The sequence below is a fragment of the Chelonoidis abingdonii genome, chromosome 8 (genome assembly GCF_003597395.2).
Source record: "Chelonoidis abingdonii isolate Lonesome George chromosome 8, CheloAbing_2.0, whole genome shotgun sequence".
In the NCBI taxonomy this organism is placed as follows: Eukaryota; Metazoa; Chordata; order Testudines; family Testudinidae; genus Chelonoidis; species Chelonoidis abingdonii.
In genome coordinates this window covers 85,559,282-85,583,552 of record NC_133776.1, presented here as the reverse complement: position 1 = coordinate 85,583,552, position 24,271 = coordinate 85,559,282, and the positions used below count along the sequence as shown (strand labels likewise).

At 43.1% G+C, this 24,271-nt stretch overlaps 1 protein-coding gene across 3 annotated transcripts in view; it reads left to right on the top strand.

Moving 5' to 3' along the window:
- Positions 1-532: 532 nt before the first annotated feature.
- The window catches only part of ZDHHC15 (zDHHC palmitoyltransferase 15), a 38,320-nt gene continuing 14,581 nt past the window's right edge, over positions 533-24,271 (top strand). The window contains exons 1-11 of one of the 3 annotated variants that reach the window (XM_075068800.1): positions 533-754; positions 8,169-8,195; positions 11,145-11,239; positions 12,157-12,277; positions 14,664-14,733; positions 15,410-15,442; positions 16,628-16,748; positions 19,104-19,236; positions 21,024-21,150; positions 22,433-22,542; positions 22,743-22,808. In XM_075068800.1, the coding sequence (XP_074924901.1) occupies positions 637-754; positions 8,169-8,195; positions 11,145-11,239; positions 12,157-12,277; positions 14,664-14,733; positions 15,410-15,442; positions 16,628-16,748; positions 19,104-19,236; positions 21,024-21,150; positions 22,433-22,542; positions 22,743-22,808 (1,021 nt within the window). In that variant the 5' untranslated portion in view covers positions 533-636. Of the gene's footprint in view, positions 755-8,168; positions 8,196-11,144; positions 11,240-12,156; positions 12,278-14,663; positions 14,734-15,409; positions 15,443-16,627; positions 16,749-19,103; positions 19,237-21,023; positions 21,151-22,432; positions 22,543-22,742; positions 22,936-24,271 lie in introns of all 3 variants that reach the window. The other 2 variants (XM_075068801.1, XM_075068802.1) reach the window with 2 other exon arrangements.

The window sequence follows — 24,271 nt, the reverse complement described above, 5'->3', positions numbered from 1 at the left end:
AGGATTTTTCTCTTTTAAGAGAGCGTGATGATGATTCATTTCCTTGCTGCTGTTAATATTTCTTTCTTATGAGACCCTTAACGTGCTTCAACAAGGGGAAGGCAGAATGTAAAATCAGGTGGGGCTACTTAAACAAAGGGACTTGTAAGGTTTGTGGTTACTTCAGTTGGTCACGGGGGGGGCTGTATTCCATGCAGCAGACATTGCTACAGGCTAGGGACAAGGCGAGCAAGCTAATATCGGTCACTGGACCAGCTGCTGTTGGTGAGAGAGACACGCTTTGGCCGTTCCCGGAGCTCTTCCTTGGCTGTAGGAAGCTCCAGTTCTCTCTGGTCCAGCAGACGAACGATATTGTCCCGTAGTCTCACCTACCAGCAGGGCTCTCGTCACGCTGCACATCACCATTGCCACCTTCCGCGCTTGCTCTTGCTCCACCCGCTCCGTGGGAACGGCCTTTGCTGTGCACTGCCAGCGCAGTCCCCGCCAGGGGGCGCTGCGGCGCAACGGCCAGCGGCGCCGGACCTCCGCCAGCCGCGGCTTGCCAGGCCTCCTCAATAGAGTTCCGAGTCGCCGGCCTCGCCGCCCTGCGCCAGCCCCTCTCTATGGATCGCCGATGCGGATGGGGCTGGGGGGAAGATGGCTCTGTCTAGGGGGCTGCGCTGCTGCCAGCGGGTGCTCGCCTGGGTGCCGGTCGTTATCATCACCCTGGTGGTGCTCTGGTCCTACTACGCCTACGTGTGCGAGCTCTGCCTGGGTGAGTGGGGGAGGGGGCTCTGCCCGGCTGGGCTGATGAGGGGGGCTGGGGGCTCGGCTGGGTGAGCGAGGGCTGGGGGGGGCTCTACCCGGGTAGGCTGGGTGAGTGGGCGGGGGCTCTACCTGGGTGAGGGGGCTTTGCCGAGGTGGGCTGGATGAGTGGGGGGAGGGGGGGCTCTGCCTGGCTGGGCTGGGAGCTGAAGTTTGGGTGAGGGGAGGAGTGAGGCTCTGCTTGAGAGACTGGGGAACAGGATTGAGCGGGGGTACTGGATGAATAAATTTGATTGTGTGAAGCAGTGATAGTAACCTGGGGTGAGGTAGAAGGTGACACCCCCGTATTTCTTCCCATCCTGTGTATGAGGGGGTGTGTATGTGGGGTCTCCCAGAAGGTGAGGAGGACTGAACAGAGTCTGGCAAGAGGAAAGGGCCTAAATATTTGGCCCTAGCAGGAGGGGGATTCATTCCCTTCCAGATTGGGAGGAGATGGGGAGACAAATATTCTCTCCCATGAGGATGGCAGCAGCATTGCCAACTCTAAGCTTTAAAAAAATCACTATTTGGGCACCCCAAAATAATGGTAACTAAAAATAATAGTTTTTAGATGCTTTTTATTTACCTTCTGGGGGTTTGAGTAAAGGCTCAAGCTTTTTCCTGCAACCATGAATGCTAGAATCTTTTTTTAAAGAAATGAAAGCTGAGATTCTTATATGATTGTGTGACTCCAAGAGCTTGGGTTTGACAAAAAGCCCTAAATATTCTGAGACTTGTGATACCATGAGCATTGACAATACGATGATGGTAGTAAAACTAACATTAATATGCAGGGTGAGAGCAGCAGTGTTTGTATTGAGCTGCACGTTTGGCCGTAAATACATTCTTTGCATATGGGCACTTTAAATTCTTGTTAGGTAGATTACACAGAAAAGAGACACATCCAGATATAGACCAGTTGGTCAGCATCTGTGGTCACTTGGACACAACATCTGTTACCACTGATCTTTCGTTGAGTCTCATCTCAGAAGTGCAAGACAGTGGATAACAGTGACTAACTTTGGGTTTGCATTGTCTAATGCAATAGCAGTAGTTCAGAAAGACACCATTATTTGTGAAGTTATTGTGGTTAAGGACTAGTATTACTGAGTCTTAATAGGATGATTCATCTAGTCTTGTGTTTATACAGTTGGGTCCACAGGGAATGTAATTTACCATGAGTTTCAGGAGAGTTGGAGTGGTAGCTCTGCTTTTTGCATTTTGCTGTCTGTGTACAGCTGCAGTAGCAGAGGGAAGTATGTGTAAATGATCAGGGGAATCACACCCTGTAGCTCGTACTATAGATGTAAATTTAGATGTAGAAAGCGACTTGTTCTAATGACCGATATATTTGTGTTTCCCATTAGCATGCCAGTTCGAAGATGGGATTAATTTTGGGAATTTTAGTGGTACACCAGGCATCCCACGACCCCAGATTCATGACTGAGTTCTTTTCTCAGCTAATGTTGAATTGGTATTGTCGGCTGTTGGATGCGGAGTTGAATCTGAATCTCATATTCTCAGATGCTATGGGGATGGGTTCATAAAAATAAATATGAAGTTGAGGGGATCGGAGAAGACACAGACCTCCAATGAAATTTCATGTTAATGGACCCTGAACTGTATTTAACAGTGGTTTCCATTTAAATTAAATAAAGAATAGTGAGTGATGCTTTGCAGTGCAGACCAATTTCTTTTGTCTCTTTATCTAACCTCGGTTTTTGCTACTTAAATGACCGATTCATAAGAGCAATCAGTGGAGTCTACAATAAATTGTTTTGTTCCAGTATTACCTAAGAGGCTAAAGTGATTATTAGTAAGTTTGCAGGCAAGTTTAAAATAATATAATCCGTTTAATAGCAGAGTATTTAACATTTCTATAGCACTTTGTGGTAGGATATCTGGGTGCAATCCTTGAAGGTATTTAGGCAGCTATGTCCCATTTATAAGCACCTGAGTCCTGTTTTTAAGCATCACTGCAGTGCTTAAAACTCCTGCTTGGCTGCCACCTAATCTAATAGGTACCTAACTCACTCAGCGCCTATGGGCATGTGCACTGCAGCCTTTCTTTAGGATCCAGAGAGAGATCAGGTGAGTGCCTTAGCCACCAGACTATGGAATATCCTGATATAGGTCTTCCTCAATCTCTCCTGTTGAAGGCATTCCACTTTAATTTAAATAATGGAATAATACATAGTAATTGGACCAGAGAAAGAGTTAAAATGACTCCATAGCCTAATGATTAGAGGAGTCACCTGATGGGTGGCAGACCCCTGTTCAAATCCCTTCTACCCCTCAGTAGGATGGGGGACTTGAATCAGGGGGTATCCAACATCCTGCAGGATTACCCTATGCTTTAGACTACAGGTTATATGGGAAGTCCTCCTGGTCCTTCTAGCTGCCTGTCATTTGGGTTGGGCCTTACATGCAGCTTTGGTGGCCAAATGCCTATCTTCCCCTGGTTCCTGGATCACTAGCAAAGATAGATGCCTCCTTGCAGCCCATCGTTAGGTGCTTATCTCTGTGAGAGGGGCCGGGCTTAACATAGACCCCTCTGGTCAGTATCTCTCATTGGCTAGCTTAGATGGCTCCCCACCGAGCATGCTGGCTTTGTGGGTTGCAGTCTAAGGGGCCTATCCCTCCCCATTCATTATATAAGGAACTTAGTACCTAACACAGTCTTTCTGGATCTCAGCAGCATTTGTGTGATTTTTCTAGGCACCTAAAAGGCATCACAAAGCCTGAATCTCTTCATGGGTCACCACTTATGTGCCTATCATGTGACCCAAGAAGGAGTTAAACCTCCTCACTAGGCAGAAAGGAAGATGCTGCTCCTACAAGAGATGGGTAGAGCTGTCAGTCCTGGAAAGAAGAGCTGACAGCTGTGTTTGTTAAGCTCTTGGGAGGTGGAACTGGTGGCTCTGCCTCTTTATTGAGTAAAGCCAAATAAAGGAAGCAGAGGTCACCAAGAGGACTGAGGGAAGTTTCTGAGATGAGGTAAGAGCTGCTTTCTGGTCTCCTTCTAACCTGGGAGGCTCTTGAACCAAACACCAACGGGGGGAGTGGAGAAACCACAGAAACATTTGCTTGTCTTGTGCTCAGGACTGTATTGGTGGTAGCCAGAACAGTAACCATGGAGAGATCTATTTTTGTTTTTCTACAATTGGACTAGGTACAAGGAAGTTGACTACATGTTGAAATGAAACAACAAATGCAGGACAAGAGAAGCCACCCCATGACTTTTTTTTAATTTTCCTTTTAAGAATTAATTTAAAGGGACTGTAACCCCCATCTGTGCAGATATGGTCAGTAGTTTGCTATCCCAATGACATAAAGAGGTTAACAAAATATATACCTAAAGTACCACTGGAGTGTTGGGAAGTGTTTTGATAGCAGGGCTATATAAGTTTAATAATAATAATAATATTTAGCTCTTATAAGATCAAATCCAACTCCCATTATAGTCAATTGGGCCAATATCGCACTTTTCAACTGTAGGTTGTTCTGCAGCCACAAACTGGGTGAAGTGTTTCAAACAGAATGACACAGAGGGAACAGGAAGTTTGTTTCCTGTGTTCTTGGTCAAACAAACCATTTGTCTCTTCAAAGCCCATGCAGAACAGACAGGACCTCAATGTCTAAAATTTCACCTGACTGACAGACACAGACAGACAGATGGACACTCACTGTCACACTCATTGTATGAAACTCAGTTTATCTGTATCGGAAGGATGCATGGCTGAATTGATGCTCTTAGGATTTGAATCTGCTTTTCTAGGGAATGCACATATCTGAAAACTGATGCTTAGAGCAATAAGTTGTCCCTTCCAAACTCTTGGCGTAATACAGTTTTTCTTTCAGATTCTGTAACATAGTACCATTGTGAGTTTGAAACAGTGTAGAGATGATGTGCTCTATTCCAGAGGGAATATCTCATGCTGTTATCACTGCAGCTATTACTGCCTGATTTGGATATTAAGCCGTGCTTCGGAAGGAGTCTGGTTCCAGTGACTGTCTGGTGGATGCTGCCACAGCATGAGAATGACAGGGAATGAGTGTGCTGGAGGCGTGAATATTATGCCATGTCAAGGAGGAGGAAAAAGAACAAACTGTTGCAAAACCATAGACTTAAAGCTTCTACTCCCACTAAATCTAAACCTTGGGCTTATGATGCCTGGGAGGATCCTATTGTGGGCATGAAAATGAGCCTTAGGAGGGAGCCAGGCAGCAATTGTGTAATGCTAGTGAGGCCTTGTAGTACTGATTTTTCAAAGAAAAGGGAAGAGGATATTGCATATTCAAATATGAATAAGTGAAAACATGATTACTTAGCTAATTTCAAATAGCCAACGGCTCAAAAGTATCAGGTAGCATGACATTAACAAAAGCCATCTTCATCAACATAAGCAATACATCTCTGTTCTCATTCTAATTTGTATTTTCCATGTGAACTGGTTGAAAGACCATATTCAAAGTGTAGTTATCAGTGGTTCTTTGTCAAACTGGGAGGGTGTTTCTAGTGGAGTCCTGCAGCACTCAATTCTGGGTCAGGTACTGTTCAGTGTTTTCATTAATTACTTAGATAATGGAATGGAGAGTGTGCACATAAAATTTGTGGATGACACCAAGCTGGGAAGGATTGCAAGTGTTTTGGGAAATAGGATTAGAATTCAAAATGACCTTGACAAATTGGAGGTGTGGTCTGGAATCAACAAGACAAAATTCAGTAAAACCAAGTGCAGAGCAGTACATTCAAGAAGGAAAAATCAAATGCTCAGCTACAAAATGGGGAATAACTGGCTAGATGGAAGTACTGCTGAAAAGGATTTGGTGATTATAGTGGATCACAAACTGAATGTGAGTCAACAATGTGATGCAGTTGCAAAAAATGGCTAATGTCATTCTGAGGTGTCCTAACAGGAATGTTAAATGAGAGGTGATTATCCTGATCTACTTGGCACTGCTCATGCCTCAGCTAGAGTACTGTGTCCAATTCTGGGGGCCACGCTTTAGAAAAGATCTTGTAAAATTGATAGAGTCCAGAGGGGAACAATAAATGATAAAAGATTTAGAAAACCTGATCTATGAGGAAAGATTATAAAAACTGGGCATGTTTAGTCTTAAGAAAAGAAGACTGGGACCTGATAACAGTCTTTATGTGTGTTAAAGGCTGTTATAAAGAGGGCTTTGAGGTAGGACAGGAAGTAATTTAGATTAGATATTAGAAAACTTTCTAACTGTAAGGGTAGTTAAGATCTGGAATAGACTTCCAAGAGAGCTTGTGGAATCCCCATTGTGGGAGGTTTTTAAGAGCCGGTTAAACATACACCTGTCAGGGAAGGTCCAGGTTTACTCAGGCCTTGGCTACACTGGCACTTTACAGCGCTGCAACTTTCTCGCTCAGGGGTGGGAAAAAGACACCCCCCTGAGCACTGCAAGATACAGCGCTGTAAAGCACCAGTGTAAACAGTGCCGCGGTGCTGGGAACGTGGCTCCCAGCGCTGCAAGCTAATCCCCATGAGGAGGTGGTGTACGTGCAGTGCTGGGAGAGCTCTCTCCCAACGCTGGCGCTGCGACCACACTCGCACTTCAAAGCACTCCCGCGGCAGCGCTTTGAAGTATCGAGTGTAGCCAAGCCCTCAGCCCTGCCGTCAACATAGGGAGCTGGACCTGAATTATGTTCTGTCATGGGTATAAGATAAATTGATGAGATGAAACTTGATGTAGTTAAGTCTTATTTACCCAGGTAGAAACTGCAGCTGTTTTGGAAACATTAGGAGTTCCAAAGGACCAGAGCACTGATGTTTTCCCAGAAGCTGAATAATGACTCTAGAAATGGTATGGAGGGACCAGCCATTGTTTCTAGATAAATGTGGATCAGATCTGCTCAGTTTTCAAGGTGGTTTTACCCTGTCTCCTAAACTCGTATGTTTCCTGCTTCTGACACAAGAGATTGTGTATTACCATTCTAACGTAAGCATTTATAAGTCATCTAAATCATATGACCCCAGGACAGTCAAGAATAGTAGGAACTGCTTAATACCACAATATGGTACCAACAACTTCTCTTAATTCATCAGTATCTCTTCCTGTAGAACCCTGTGTTTTCCTGGGGTAAGTCTCCCTTTTAAATACTGTCTTGATCCCGCTAGGTTTAGCTTGTTGGAGCAAATGAATCACCGCCCAAAAGCTTGTTTGTTTGAGTGTTTACCAAAAGGTGTTGAACCTTTAAAAAAAATCAGAGGGGTAATTCCACATGCTAAGCTGTATCAAAATGTCTGATCATATGTGTAAAGTTACCTGTGTAACTTTATATCTTCAGTTTCCCACCTGGAGTTACTGTGTTTTTATTCAACAGTCAGTTTTAGAAATATTTGCCATACTTGTTAACAGAGTTTAAAAAGCACCAAAATTTCTGTAACAGAGGTTTTTTAATCTTGTTCCCTCCCAGAGAGAGAGAGAGATTTGGGAAGAGGTAGAAGTATCCGCTAAAATGACGGATCTTTTTGGACCTCAGTTTCTTTAACAAAAATGTATTGTGGCTAATGACACTTGTGCATTTCCTGAGAATTTGTTCTTTTTATCCACTAGCAAGGCTCAGCTTCGTAGCCACTAACCACCAGCTGAGAACTGGGCAGATCTCCTATTGCAGCTTGCCAATTTTGCCACTCCTTAAATCAACCTGGAGGGGTAACTACTGAGCAACACATTTCTCGCAGCTCTCCCCCGCGTCCTCACCATGCAGCTGCTCTTTACTCAGAGTAGCTGTTGAGCAATGTAGCCCTCCTCCCTGCAGGTTGAAGCAAGCAGTGAGCTCCATAGTGCTCTTGGTGCCGTGTTAATCCAGATTCCAGCTAGATGGGTCCAAGTAAAACCCTGTGTGTCACTGCAGAGTACCACTGATTGGCTACCTGGCGAGGCCATGACAGTCTGTTTTAATTTTACACTGATACAAAATTAACTGTACATCCCTGGATATTAATAAACAAGATTGCCAGTGTAGAAATGAAAGCAGTTGGAAACTAGCTCCAAGCAGGCATAGCAGTAAATAAGTGAAGCTGTTATTTGGACAGGCTGTTAGAGGAGCCCTGATTATCTAGCAGGCATCAATACCTTTGGGACTCCTGAGAAAAATTACATTTTGTAGGAATGGAAAATACATTTTATTGTGGAGACTATTCAACTGAAAAAATGAAAAGAGATGCTTTCCCAGGTGTAGTGTTATGTCTGATCAAGGTTTAATGATCAAAATAGGGAATCCTTTCTTTTTGATCTTCTAGCATATTGAAATTCTTTTTTTTTTTTTTTTTGGTTTGAGAAAAGATTATAGACTGCTTTGGGAATTTCTTCTGCTGCATGAACATATACTTGTCTTTTTCTTTCAGTGACTCTAACCAATCCCATAGAACAAGGTAGGTGAATCTTATTAAATATCTTGGCATTTGTCCATAGTTCCGAAAGGGCATGAACATCTATTTAAAAGAAAGCAATTGAAACCATTTTTTGTATATTTATATACATGCAGCTCTCAAGGGAAGGGAGGGAAAGAGTATTTGCACTGAATCTCCAAATAGTAGGATCTTTCAGATCAGTAACAAGAAAATTTAAAAGTGAACGTTTCCACACTCCAGGAGACCACAAACAATAACTTCTTGTAGAATTCTATTAAACCATCATACTCTTTCAGTATTTCCTCCCCCCTGATTGCAGATTACTGGTATGTATATAGCATGTATCGAGAAGTGTTCTAACCTCTCTCCATGCTAGTGAAAAGTGCCAATTGGAAGTGGAAATTCTCTGTTTATTCACAGAACAAGTACAACACAGGCAACAGGGCATGCTCCCAAATCACCTCCACACACGTTATCCTACTTTTTCTGTAAAAATGCTATCTCTAAACAGTAGTTCAGTCTCTGTGGCCCCAATTAATTTTCTTCATTGCTGTATTGAGGCATTCAATTAATGCCCCTTTTAATAGTTTTGTAAAATAGACACCTCTCGACCAAGACCACTAAACTCATTTTCCATAGGCCACTGGGCAGCCACTGAATGATGATGACTTTCAGACTACAGTATCTATATGAATTACAGCTAGTGGCCTAGGGGTGAAAGGTTTTAGTTCACCACTGCACTCTCCTTGTTTGCATGCACCTTCTTCACATTCACTCAGTAATGTGAAAGTTTATTCCCATGGAGCAGAAACAGAACTGCAAGGTCACTGAATAAATCAGGCAGGAGGAGCAGGCAGGATTAGACAGAACTACCATTGGCACGTACTGTCAGTGGGTTAAATTGCAGCCCCAGGTGATGGGGATGGGAGGTTTGGCCCTTTGAGCAAGATTCTCTGTCCAGCTCCATCCCTTTTATGCTACTTTAATGGTACAAAGGGCATGCAGTCTGGCACTGTCTCCCATTCTGGAGATTTCCACAGCATGGGAGAGTCCCCAGCAGGGTTACAGCTGGCATGCATAGCTCCCACACAACCCATCCCAGGGGATGATGAGGAGTAGCAGCTTTGCTGATCTTCATCTGGCAAACTGGCCCTTGAGGACCCATGTCAGCCAGAACACAAAAGAACAGCTTCCAAGGCAGAGAACTGGGAAACCATAACTCACTCCCTGATGTCCTCCTCTTTCAGTGCTGCACCAAGCAGGTTCTCTTTACAGCAAAGTACTGCCCCAGTATCTTAAGTGATCACAAAGGAAATGTAGAAAATAGGGCAATAAGTTGATAATCCAGCAAAATGTATCTTATTTGTAAAGTTTGCCAGTGAACTTAAATCACTGCATGTGAGTTCCCTGGAGAAAAGTTTGCTCACCCTGACCCTTTTTCCCAGAGAAGCCCCACTGTGCCACCTAACCAGCATAACTAAACCTTCAGCAAGAGTTATCTCCTTAAATGACGGTTTAAGAATGACTGAGTGCTTGCCCTATCCTGTTGGGATACTACAGAATGAGCTAGTGGCTTGTCACTCCCAAGGGATGCTAGTTACTAGCATCCCTTAATTATGTCTCTTTCATTCTGCCTATGTTTTTTAAAAATACGTGCCCCCCAAAACAGTGCATGGCTGTTCTGCAGTATGCTGTTTCACCTGAAGTCAGTGGAATATTTGGATCTGCCTCAGTGGGAGCCATTTCCAGTGTGAATTCTCTTACTTCTGAGATGAGTTTCTTAAATAAGTGTGACTTGCTTAAGACTACTTTGCACTATCCAGAGTAGAAATTCTTTTCTGATGTCACTCAGTAAATCGTGGGAAGGAGCAGGGGAAATGTCTTGGAGGGACTGTGAAGTAAGTTACGGTTTATTTCACAGAGAAAGGAAAAGAGCTTTTAGGACACCTCAACCTCTCAGAATTTTTTCAGTCCATCACGTGCATACATACTAGGTATATTATTGGTATGCACAGAGAATCATACATTACTTCTAAATTACTATACTCTAGTTCTATATAGATAGATAGCGAATGACACACTGGAAAGATCAATAATACATCTAAACAGGCATTCTGTCTACAACAGTGGGCAACATGGATGCTTCAGAGAAAGGTGTAACCTCTTATTGCATAGAATTGCTGGAGCCCGGAACACCACTCCCCCCGCAGCTCCCCCTGCACGCCCTCAGCCCCAGCACTGGGTGGGCGGTTGGCACAGCCGGAGCACCCCGGTCCCGGAGCACTAGGCAGGCATGTGGTCCCAGCACTGGCTGGACAGATGGGCAGTGCAGCGTGCCCCCAGCCCCGGGTCTTGTGCGCACCAGCCCCAGCCTGCCTGCCCCAGCGTCTCTGCCATAGAAGAGCAGGAAGGGAGCTGGAAGCAATCAGGAGGGGTCTTGGGGGCAGAACATGGGCAGGGCCATACCAGGCTGTTTGGGGAGGCGCAGCCTTCCCCTGCCTATGCTACCCACTGCCCATGGATGTAACAGTAGTTCATATTGTAGTGTGTTTGAGCATTTAAAAAGATATCCAAGTGCTTTGCAAAGCTGAATCAGAACTGCCCTTTGCCCTTCTGAATCTCTTCATATGCCTCATTTCAATGTCTCATGTCCTCCCAAATTCTTTCAAGTAAAGAAGTTTGTACGTTGAAATAAGATTGTTCCAGGTACCTTGTTTTTTATATGATGGATTACAAACCTGCCCCACAACTGTGATCATTTCTGTTTTGCCTATTTGCTGAAAAGAAATGTTTTCCCATTTTGCTTTGTCACATGAGCTTTGACAGCTGTAGTTAACAGTTTATAAGATATTTGATTTTTCCCATGATATAAAATTCCATTGGAGTATAATGTTTTTAAAATGAAGCACCCTGAATGGTGAAGAGTATAGAGTGACTTCTGTTTGATTCATTATTCTTTTCTTCTCGTAGTGGCCTACCTCATAGTATTCCATGTCATCTTTGTGCTCTTTGTGTGGACATATTGGAAGTCTGTTTTTACACTTCCGCTGCAGCCAGATAAAAAGGTGAGGAACTAAGTACTCTTCATCCGCTGCAAGCCTAAAACAAGGAACTGAAGAAAGTGGAGACAAAGGGGGAATTCAAGAAATCCACCTATACTACCGTTTCCAAGGACAACTGATGAGTCTTTTTGGCTAGATGGAAACATGTCTGGGGCTGTCCATAAAAAAGAGTGCAGTTGAACTGTTCTGAGAATTGTTTAAATTAAGCTGTCTAGGGAGCTTACAGCAGGCATGGTGTTGCTTTACTTTCAAGTGGTTTAGGAGCGAACAGGATTTTAAATGGTGAGGATAACGGGATTTATTATTAATTTACATATTTTAATCTCTTCGATCCCCAAGCATTTAACCAATCCTGAGGTTCTTACTCAGTCTAACTTCGTTATACCCCTTGGTAAAATATTTGGCAAAATATCAACCTCAGAAGGCTATTATGAGATTGAGTTAATGAATGTTTGTGCAGCACTTTGAAAATACAGCTCCAAAGTCTGCACTTAGTTACAAAGATGTAAATTTAATGTCTGTGGAATACTCCAGATTTGAACTAACGTAGCTGAGAAAAGAATCTGCCTCATAAAGTGCAATGTAAGTGCCGCTGTTATTGTTATCATCATTATTATTGTAGTTATTTAATGAAGAGAAAACATCTAAGGCAATATGTAGTCGTGAAGCGAATGTATTATGCTGTGACCTCAGTTTCAGTTTTTGTCTCTTATGAGTGGAAAAGTTAGTTCCCCAGCATTTGGTCTGTCCAACAATGAATACCTCTCTGTTTATCTCATGAATGAAAGCCCTTCTGAGTGTGATTAATGTTTGTGCTTTGGAAGTAGTGAGAGGGTAATGACTTTTCCAACCTGGCCTACCTTTGAAATATTACTGTACTGTACATGGATAACTGATCCTCTCATCATTTCTGCTTCTAGTTCCATATGTCCTATGCGGACAAAGAGCGCTATGAAAATGAAGAGAGACCAGAGGTGCAGAGGCAGATTCTTGTCGAAATTGCAAGGAAGTTGCCAGTGTACACAAGAACGGGGAATGGAGGTCAGCTAAAGCAGAGGGCTTTGTTGATGTAAATCTGTTCAAACCTACTAAGCATGGTACTCTGGCAATCCAGCTTATACTGGCAAGTAACTGCAAATCCCTCGTGCCAAGACATACTGCTAAAGGATTTGGTGCTCAGAACTTTAATGCTGAGGAAATAATGTTAGTTTAAAAGGATTTCCTTCCTGGCTTCCTCCTCCAGCCCGCCTGATTGGGGAAAACGAGAAATCCTTGAACACTTACCCCATTTTCAAGTAGAGTGCCAGGTGCTTAGTAGCCTTATGTAGTCTTCTTTTCTGTATTTATAGTTTGGAGACTGTAGCTGGATTCCCAGGCTATACTTATTAATGTAGAATCATGGGCATAGCTTGGGGGGGAATAAGAGGGTATTCCCCTCTCTTACCCCCCCCCTCACAAATTGCAGCTTGGGCAGGCATGGAATTTGTTCCCCTGCCCCACCATGTGGCCACTTTGGCCTGACGCAGCTGCCCCCTTAAAGATGGAAGCCAAACTACAGCTATGTGTAGAACCAAATTGTGTTGTCTTTTTTTCCCATTTCAAAGAGGATTTGGCCTGAGTAAAGACTGCAGGACATGGTCCCATAATGAGGTCAACAGTTATTGTCCCTCATGGACCTAGTTCTGCAGCCAGATACAAATTGTTGCTCCTGGGGGGAATTCTGTGCCACTGCGCATGTACAGAATTTGTCCTCTGCAGATTTCTTTGCTTCCCAGCAGAAAAATTACTTTCTGACAGGGAAGCAAAGGGAAGCCACAAGAATGGTCATGTGACCCTCCCCAGCAGTATGTTTTGGATGCCCAGTGCAGCCTGCAGAGAGGTAAATCTCTGTGGGGCAGAGGGCGGGACTTGGGAAGACCCGGCTGATGGCTCCTACCCTGTGCTGGGCTCAGCTACTAGTTCTGGCTGGGCTGGGGAGGACGCAGGACTTCCTCTTCCTCTGCATGGCATCCAGGGCTGTGTCAGACCCACCCTCAGATTTCTCTCCCAGCTTTAGGAAGCTGTGCAAACTCTACCCCCTCCCCCTCCACACATACCCCAATGTGCTTCCTGCAGCCATCACTCCTCAGCTGCAGAGGGAGGGATCATTGTACAGGGAGGTGCTCCCCCCATCCGTCCAACCCCCATGCATCTACACCCTTCCCTCATACCCAGACCGTCCCACCAAACCTCATCTCCTCCCCGCTGCACACAGACCTCCCCAACAAAGCCTACCCCCTTGCACTTGGACTACCCTGACGAGCCGCTCACACCCAGATCCCCACTGTACCGAGCCCCAACGAGCCACCCATACCTGGATCCACACCATACCGAGGCCTGACTAGCTGCACCTTGATCCTCACCTCACTGAGCCCCACTCCTGCAGCATCTGGACCCCATCACTGAGGCTCCCCCACCACCACCCTCTGCACCAGGACTCCCCTGCTGAGCTCTGTCCCCCCACAGCCAGACCCGCACCCTGCTGAGCCCCAACCACCTTCATCTGGACCCACCTGCAGAGTCCCATTAACGTTGCACCCAGAACCCCCCAACAAAGCCCTGTGCATCCAGATCCCCCCCACACCCAGATCTCCCACTGAGCCACCTGCACTCAGATTACCCCACACAGAACCTCCTCACCCCACACCTGGAGCCCCTCACACTAAGCCCCTCCACACTTGGATCCTGCCTTGCTGAGCCTGCCTGCCCACACTTAATGCACTTGGCACAGAGGGGTGAGGTCCTGGGGTGTTTCTGGGGCAGGCCTGGTCCTTGCGCTGTGTCAGGATTGGATGCAGTCTCACGGCTGAATCCGTGTCCCGATCTCCTGCCTCTGTGCAGCCACTGGCCTGTGCTTCCCAATGCCAGGCTGGAGCCTCCACATTTATTTACTGACAAATAAAATTTGCAGAATTTTAAAATATTGTGCGCAGAATTTTTAATTTTTTGGCACAGAATGTCCTCCGGAGTAACACATGGAACTCTTGTTGAAGCCTAAAGGAGTTCTATGGATGGAGTTGCTGCAGTGTTCAGGCCTGTGTATTCTTTAGTCAGCAAACTTAGGATCTGAAGTACGCAACTTTTGTACTACGCCATTGTTTAAATGGAGCTTTTTTCAAAGCCACAACACAAATGTACATGTACACACACATCCTATTTCTACGTTTCTTTTAACTACCTTCGAGCTGGATATACGTTCACCGCAAAGCCAGCCGCTGGGAGCATTAGGACCATCATTTATCTGTTTTTTTGCCTGGCAGCCTAAATCAACTGTCAAGTTGTATAGGACCCAGTTATGCGCGAAGGGATGAGAACATGAACAGAGTGTTAAGTGTGTGTTCTCTTCTTCCTCATTATTTAACACTAACACTTCTGTGTTTAATTTTAGCTATTCGATTCTGTGATAGATGCCAGCTAATCAAGCCTGACCGTTGTCACCACTGTTCTGTTTGTGCTATGTAAGTTATTGAAATGTTTTGACACCAGTGAATTGAGCCACTGCTAAGCAACAAACATGACAATGTCTTAAACACAGAGGTACCCAGATGTTTTTCTGTGTTCAAGAACAGCCATACAATAAGGGCAAAGCAATCAAAAGGGCTTCTGCTAGGTCTTGTGCACATATGTGTGCCAGCACCTACATGCACAAAAGTGTCAGCGTTTGCACTCCCAAAACACTTTGTGTCCCTAAGAAGTTTTGTAGTTATAGTTTCCTACACTAGTGCCTGCATGGGTGTGAATCTGGTGGAAGGTTTGCCAACTTATGAAAGGCACTAGCCACCATCAGTGCACTCAAAAAATGTCTTTTTTTTAATGTGTCAGGCCTTTGCTATGTATTGGTAATGCAAAGATTGTATGCACCCCAGAGCAGGAACCATGTTCATTTTTTGTCTTGTACAGCACCAAGGACATCAGTAACTCTTACAGGAACAACAAACAGTCCACCTTAAACATGGTGGCTGCCTTAAGAATGATGGAATGATAGAAGCCATCTTAAATCTATCTCTTTGTAGAAATACAACACAAAACTGAAGATTTTGTTGCTGACCTACAGTTGGTGGAGTCTTTGTTTAAGAGTCTAAGTTCCAATCATACGGATCCTCTTTGTTGTATTCTTTTTCTTTCCTTTTGCAGGTGTGTGTTAAAAATGGATCATCATTGCCCATGGTATGTCCAGGATATTGGTCTGTATCTTTCTGAAAGTAAAGGCTGTTTAAATCCTTTTTTTGGTATAGTGTCTGCATGCCTCTTTCTTTTATCACGGAGGATGTCTCTTTCTGTGTTTGGCACTGTATGAAGTGGCCATACTGGGAAGGCTTGCTTGGAGCATTTAATTTATTTTGAGGGACAAATAAGGAATATTCTTGTTTTTATTAACTGCATTTTTAAAAGCTGTTATAAACTAACGTACTCTTAGATTATTATCCAGATTTGTAAAGGTGCCTCAACCCTACCTTTCATTTTGGGTACGTAATCATTTGGGCAAGCAGTTAGTAGTTGCACCCACCAATAATATTTGCATGCAGTATGCATATGAAATGGTGTCATTTGTGCATATGTGATAGTGTCTGCAGAATAGTGCATGAAAAATTTAAGTTCACACTTGGAGAGTTTGCCCGCATATACTTTCCCAGAACTACCTGGGTTGAGATTTTTGAATTATTGTCATTTGGTTTTCCCAGCTCTGCTAATCCTTTACTAGAAGGGAGACTTCAGGAATCAGAGTCAGCACAGACATAGGTCTGTATAGAGGGTTCCAAATTTGAACCCAGGTCCAGATGTGAGTCTGATTCACCACTGATCCACACCTAGTGGAGAGATTTACGCAAGTATAAAGAAGGCATAAGATGCTACCACCAACGTGAATGGAGAATTCTGATTTACTACCATTTTGCAGTCATTTTGCACATGTGTGAATTACTCCACGAGGTGGATGTCAGTGGTGAATCAGGTCCAGATGGCCCATACAAGCCAAATCAAAATCCCAAATCCAAATACCTTCAGAGTTTGGGGCATTTGAAATCCAGATCCAGATATGAATTTTGCAGCTTGAGCCCATCTCTGTGACGAACTAGCAATGAGACCAAACTGATTGAGGTCTGGGCTTTTGATGTTATCAGATACACCAAGCAAAACATGATAAATGTGACCTTTGCTTGCAGGTAAAATGGAAAAGTAAACAAGAACTCAGTTATATTTCATTGTTACCACTAGGGGGAGCTATTATTGAACAGAATGTTTTATATAATCAAGCACCTAAAGAAAATTTTTTACAAATCACTTTCGTATTCCTTGTCTTTGGACCACGTGTGCTATAAGTATCCTGATTTCAACTTTGCTTTAATTCTCTAGGGTGAATAACTGCGTTGGATTTTCTAACTACAAATTCTTTCTACTGTTTTTAATGTATTCTTTGTTGTATTGCATGTATATTGCTGCAACAGTCTTCAAGTATGTCATCAAGTATTGGACAGTAAGTTTTTGAAATCATGTTACTTTTATGTATTTTATTACTCTTATTGTGGCTTTAAACTCTCCTGTGTTACTCTTACTGTCACTCCACAGAAAAATATATTACATTTCAGTAGTAGGGGGCTTTATCTTAAATTCTGTATGTCAGTTTAACTCACATTGTGACTCAAATATGCACAAACTGAAGGGAAAATAGGCTCCAGTTGTAGAAAGGTTTTGGCTGAAAAATGCTAAACCTGATTTTTAAATTTCTTCTACAAATGCTACCAAATTTGTGCATGGAAAGGGCACATTTTCTGCCAGTCTTTAGGACCCAGAACTTGCAGCCTAATTTTAGACAAAATACAAGTGAGTATGTTTTAAACTATAAGAAGGAGTAGGTGATGGAGGGAGAACGAAGATAACCGTAACACATGCTGTCCCAGAACTGATTTGAGCAACACAGCATAGGGATCATTGCTGCCAGTTGCAGTTTAAATGTATTCATTTTTTTAACTGACCTATGTATTGTGTAAGGGGAATGTAAAGACTCACAGAGAGGGAGATCAGATATAAAAGAACTACAAATGAATATCAATCATGTCTGGAATGACCTTTATGACTAGAGAGGTAGAAGTATGAAGCAAGTCAGAATCAGTACATCGTTGTGGTGATCTTGCAATAGAACACGAAGAATCTTCCTAAATCCAAGTACAACTATTATTTGGGAAATAGTGAAAAATTATGTCATCTCATCTATCTATGTGCTTGTATTGCCTGGGGGGATAGTTGTCTCCTGGGTAAAAATTGGCAAGGTACCAACGTTTGAAATGTTTTTTAAGTGCCTTTATGATCACCACATACACATTTTCAGTAGCATTGCAGGAAACTATTAAGTGTGACTTTGTTTCCTGTAATTCCCAGACCCACTTTCCCAACCTTCTCTGAATCCTTGCTCCTATGGATCAAGTCTAGTGTGTTAAGGGAGCAAGTGAGAGGAAGAGTAAATTAAACCTACTTTGGTGTTAGTTTTCATTGTGTTACTTGCCTGCTTGTCTCCATAAGCTTAGTTCCTGCAGGACACCTGCCTATCTCTTTTCTTCTCTGAGTTAGAACTAATATAAAGAGCTTTGTCCTGCCATTGATCTACACACATTCATATTAGGATATGGCATTTAAAGAAACTGGTTTGACCTTCATTGTCTCCTTATAATTTCTCTTTTGGCTTAAAAGTCAGACTGAAATACTGAGCACTACTTTATATTACAGTTGGTTTATGTGTAGGCAGTGTCAGCTGACAGACCAGGAGATGGAGCCTCAAGACTGTTGCTTTCTAATGCCTGCTGGTTCACTCTGTGACTTTGGCCAAGTCACTTAGAGTAAGTCTGCACTGCAGTAAAACACCCGCAGCTGGCCTGTGTCAGCTGACTCAGGCTGCGAGGCTATCAAATTTTAGTGTAGACATGGTGGCTTAGGCTGGAGCCTGGGCTCTGGATTCAGCTGTGAGTGTTTCTGTTGCAGTGTAGATGTACCCTTAGTCTCTCTGGGCCTCAGTTTTGTAACAGATGGTTCTGTAAACCATACCTCCAATCCAGACACCCCTATGGGGCACTAATGGGAATTAGTCCACGTGCTAAGGAGGGCAAAAGTATTGTAACTCTCCATTACACTTTGTAGGACTTGTAAGATGGAGAAAGGCTTTTGTACATTTGCTCACTTGCAGGGGATAGGTACAGTCTGTCTCTAAACTGCAGGAGTTAAGTGCCAGAGGGGTCCTCATGCTCTAACAGTTTAATGTGAAATGAAGCATTTTCAGCCACCTGTAAGATTTTCTGGTCTATTACTAACTGTAGACAGATGTCATCAGGATTTGATGTACCTGCTTGTTGCTGTTATAGCTGAAAAAGAGGGAGTTCAAATTTCTGATCTCTTAAATTGGAATGTAGCCATTGGAAAAGATGGCAGCGTATTAATGTGCATCCAGAAAAAGTGAGAATTAAAGGAAACTCAACAGAATGTGAACAGGCTTTCAAAGCACTTGTTATTGCCTGCCAAATTCGCTGTGGGCATAGGAGATACTTCTCATACCCATATGGGGGACTGTGAACATACTGGCCTTGTTCCATACAAAAAAAATTAATAGCAAAGCCCCACCGTATATCTGCTTTGGAAGCGATGAGGGAAAGAGCCAGCTTATTTCTTCTTTGTCTTGTCTGTTCATCATAGGGGGAGGTGGGTTTTTTTCTGCAAGTCTGAAACCCCCACACGTCTTACATATCCTTAGTAGATACAGTGTAACAACAGCTCATTCCTTGAGGCACCAAGATTTGTCTCTCTGTTTTTCATGTCCTTTATCCTATTTTGCTTTTATTTCTAGGATGAATTGACCAATGGACGTTCCAAGTTCCATGTGCTTTTCCTTCTTTTTGTGGCAGTCATGTTCTTTGTAAGCCTGATGTTTCTTTTTGGCTACCACTGTTGGCTCGTCAGTAGAAATAGGTCTACTTTGGGTAAGATTCCATGTGTACACCATAAAGCTATGTTCTAAAAAAGCATGTGCTGTTCACCTCTACGTATATCAGCAAATATTTGAAACAGCATTTAAATAAAATGATTTTTAATTCTCACTGCTGGGGATTTTCGTCTTCAGCTGACAAAAGCTCAATTGGAGACGTGGAGACTAAAGTAGAAGGGCCCAATCCTGCAAATGCTTACTCACTGAAGTCAGTGGAACTACCTGTAAGTAAATTTACTTACATGTATGTTTGCTGGAGCAGGCCCTAAAACAGGTAGTGGGTTTGAGCAAAAAGACATCCATCTTTTCTGATGGTGAGTTAGGGTAGGGGTATGTGGAATTGGACTAGTTTTGTGGAAAACTTCTGAAATTCCATGGTTTTTGAGACAAAAATCTTCCAACTTTCAAAATTTGAAAATGCATTTGGATGAAGATCAGGTTTCACATCAAAACACAAATATCACATTTTTCAATGCAGATACTACCATTTTGTGACATTTTTTTGAATGACAAAGTGGCTTGAAACAGAATTGAAACTTTTTTTTTGCAAAGTTCATATATAAAATTATTCTCTGTTTCTTGCACAGCCCTGGTATAGGTTTGCCTTTAAAACTCGTTTTCAAAGGGCTCTAGATCTCATCCATAGGCCTTTGTGCTAGCCTGAAGCATCAGGTCTTTGCACAAGAGTGTAGAAAACTTCAAACATGTTGTTTCTAATGCCCTCTATTTAGTCATTTTCTCCCTGCCCCGCTTTTCTCTCTCAACACAGGGTCTGTGTATCCTACCCTAACTCTTAATAGATAAGTGTTAATTCATCAAGCAGTCTGAATTGCCATACTTGAGATATGGTTCGTAGAAGAAAGTTTGTTTCCGTTTTATGCTTCCAGTCTTCGGATTAGAAGATCTCCAATTTTTGTGTTTTTCCAGTGAAATTCAGAGCAAATCTCATGAAAGAATGTTTAAACACATTAAATAATAAACTTCATTCTATAATTTTTGTTTGGGGAATTAAATGAAAACCTCATTAATTGGTTTTCTGATTATTCTGTGGGTTTCATCTGCAAAACCAAATCCATGCCATCAATTTTAAGATAAGAGAAATAATAATGTAAAGATGTATAGGCACAGAAAAAGAAATGCCTGTGATCTCCACATTCATTCCTGTATCTTTTCCATTTTGGTCCATGGTGTGGTATGTTTAATTGCTGAGTGCCGTGGCTCTCAACCTTTCCAGACTACTGTACTCCTTTCAAGAGTCTGATTTGTCTTGTGTACCCCAAATGTCACCTCACTTAAAAAAAAAAACTAAAAAAAAAAACTACTTGCTTACAAAATCAGACCTAAAAATACAGAGGTGTCACAGTGCACTGTTACTGACAAATGACTGACTTTCTCATTTTTTTAGAATTATAAAATAAACAATTGGAATATAAATATTTTACTTACATTTCAGTGTACAGTGTATATAGAGCCCTGGAAGACCTCTGAGTACGCCCAGGGGTACACGTACCTGTGGTTGAGAACCACTGGCTTAGTGTGCTCAAAGATAGCTACTGTATAAGATATACACAGTAATTTACTTTGCATTGATTAAATATGTATTATTTTCCTAATAGTCGAAATAGGCTTCCTTTGATTTTGATGAAGCTTACGAGTGAGGAAGGGACCTCAGGATTTGTTCATTGTAAATTCCCATGAGGATACAGTGCTTCAGCATAAAATATTTTATTTAATATTTGCTTCTTTCATTTTTCTTTCACCTATAATGGTATCTGTCCATAGAGGCATTCTCAGCTCCAGTGTTTCAAAATGGCCCCGATAAAAATGGATTCAATCTGGGCTTCGTAAAGAATTTTCAGCAAGTGTTTGGAGAGGAAAAGAAGCTGTGGTTACTACCTATTGTATCCAGGTAAGTGGTAATCAAAATAGTGGAAAAGAGGCCAATACCAGGAAACTGAGGGCCAAATCCTGGTCCCAGCCTGAGTGTCGACCAGCTATGTACAGCGGAGTTCTGCAAGGATCAAGAGGAGCTGGTATCCTCGCATGTAGATGAGTGACTCCCTAGCAGCTTCTCCTAAGCAACAGCTGCTGCATCCTCATTGCTGCGTCTCCACCTGTACTGCTGACTGGAAGATGGTTAGGGATAGACCAATCAGCAAACATCTTTGCCTTATACCCCAGGGTTTCCTGTTAACATGGATGAATGAAATTGCCACAGAGCACAGCTCCATAGTGTACAGGTGGTCTGCAGCTTCTCTGTGGAGGTGGGCGTGTGTGTGTGTGTGTCTCTCTCTCTCTCTAGAACAGGGTGGACAAACTTTTTGGCCCAAGGGCCACATCTGGGTTTGAAAATTGTATGGCGAGCCATGAATGCTCACAAAATTGGGAGTTGGTGGGGGGGAGGTAAGGGCTTTGGCTGGGGGTGTGGGTTCTGGGGTGGGGCTGAGGCAGAGAATTGGGGTGCAGAAGGGTGTCAGGAGTGCAGGCTCCGGGCAGTGCTTACCTCATGTGGCTCCTGGAAGCAGCGGCATGTCCTCCTTCCGGCTCCTATGCAGAGGCACAGCTAGATGGCGTTGCACACTGCCCTATCTGCAGACGTGGCCCCCACAGCTCCCACTGGCTCTGGTTGCTGGCCAATGGGAGCTGCTGGGGCAGTGTGCAAAGTCCTCTGGCTGCCCCTATGCATAGGAGGTGGAAGGGGGACATATTACTGCTTCTGGGAGCTGCGCGAAGCCCCAGCATGCATGGAGTGGGGCAAGCCCCCAACCCCAGACCCCACTACCCCGCTGGAGCTCAAGAGCTGGATTAAAATGTCCAGATGTGGCCCCCGGACCGTAGTTTGCCCACCTCTGCTCTAGAACGATTACAATTAGCTATCTATCTTGATTATATTTAAATGATTGGGCTAAATTCCATTTGAGTTACACCAGTAATGAATTCAGACTATAATCTTTATCCCACTGATCTTTTGCAAGAATTTAAGTTTAAAACATGATCTATAAGCTTCTGTCAAAACAAGATTCCAAAACTGAACCCAGTATTTTCCAGAACTTAATCCTTTAAAAGTAATCTCTGGAAATTCAAAGACTTGCTTTGGGCTTGAGTCAAACCTAAAACAAGGAATAAAGTTGTATTTCAACCTTCAAATGAAGCAAGTTGGAAGTAGCTTTTTTGTGCCTTTGTCTCCCCAGCAAGGGTGATGGACATTCCTTCCCTATGAGAACGTTATGTGAAGCTCAGAATCCACTGCTAGCAAACGAAGAGCAGTGGGGAGATGATGGATTAGATGAAGAGAACCGTGGTAAGATAGCACAAGGAAATTAACTGTGTTTTGAACTAAAGTAACTGGTGAGTGGATTCAAAAATAGTCACTTGAGAACCCACTATGACAGCTGTTTTTATGAAAAAGCATGTTGGCTAAGTCTCTGACAGCTCTGACTTGGTTAATGAATATAGAACAAACATAAGGCCCAAGTCTGAAATGAGTGTCTCAATTTGCAGGAGGAGCTCTGCTCTTACAAATAATTGGACTTGCAGTTTTGTACCCACAAGTTGCAGGCAGAAATGGTGACTTTTCCTCATCAAGCTATTTGATTGCTCCCACAAATTAAATACGTAGATGTGGAAATACTCTTTGCACCATGTATGCAATTTAGCTGTAGTACTGTTGGCCCCAGGATATTAGATGGACAAGGTGGGTTAGGTAATATTTTTTTATTGACTCAGAACTGTGTGTGGCTCAAAAGCTTGTCTTGGGGTACGTCTACACTACCCGCTGGATCAGCAAGTAGCGATCAATCTATCGGGGATCAATTTTTATTGCGTGTAGTGTAGACACGATAAATCAATCCCCGATTGCTCTCCAGTCGACTGCTGACCTCCAGCTCGGCAAGAGACGGAAGCAAAGTCGATGGGGGAGCCATGGTGCACCACGAGAACACGAAGTAAGTAATTTTAATTCAATCTAAGGTACCTTGATTTCAGCTACGCTGTTCTCGTAGCTGAAGTTGCATATCTTAGATCAATGCCCCCTCACCCTCCCAGTGTTAGACCAGGCTTCACACTAAGAGAAGTTGGTCCAATAAAAGATATTACCTCACTCAATATTTGCACCCACAGATATTTGGGACATGAAACTACATGCTCAATGAAACGTTTACCCAGTGTACATGTCAGTGTGTGTGTGTGTACATTCATATGTACAGTAACTGCATTTTGTCACTGAGAAATCAGTCAGTAAGGATGCCCAATTATACTTTGCCTCAGATTGAGACTGTAACATACGTGGTACCTAAACAAACCTGTCCATGCTGCTATAATTGGTGTTAAAGAAGTACTTGTGCCTGCAGCATAATGAATTGAAACTGAATTGGAAATTTAATATTTGGATTAATAGATATAAGACTTGATGGTCCTCTAAAAACATATACACCCTTTTTATGCTATGATGCTCCTGTGAAATAGCCCCTGCTAATATGTCCACTCTCTGCTTGCTTTTGCTCTGGTTAAGATACCTGTACAATCAGCTTCAAAATAATCCAGTGCTTCTGCCTATTGAATCACAATTTTTTTTTCTCATGTACTTATTAACCCCCGAACTCCAGCCTTCAAACATGACGACAAGCATCAACACATCCATGTGTCCTGTAAAGCTTCATGCTCTCCAAGTTTTAGGGTTCCAAAATAGTGTCACTTCGTGTCATGAGGGAGGTGCTTTCTGTATGGAGCAAGGATAGCCACATACGTATGTGTAGAAAGGATAACAATAAAGGCATCAGGATTCCATTGTCAAAATTAGACTCAGGACTCAGAGTTTGTCAGACCACTCTGTTTTATTAGCACAGCGCTCTGCTAATGCACCCAGATAATGTGAGCACCATACAAGACACAAACTATCTCGTTTATATAGATAAAAGGGGGGAGCACTTATCAGATTCTGCTTCCTTTGTTATCTTGCTAAGTTTACCTGGGCTAGCCGTGCATATCTTATTTCCTTACTAACTATTACCGATCTTCGTTAATGTTTCGCC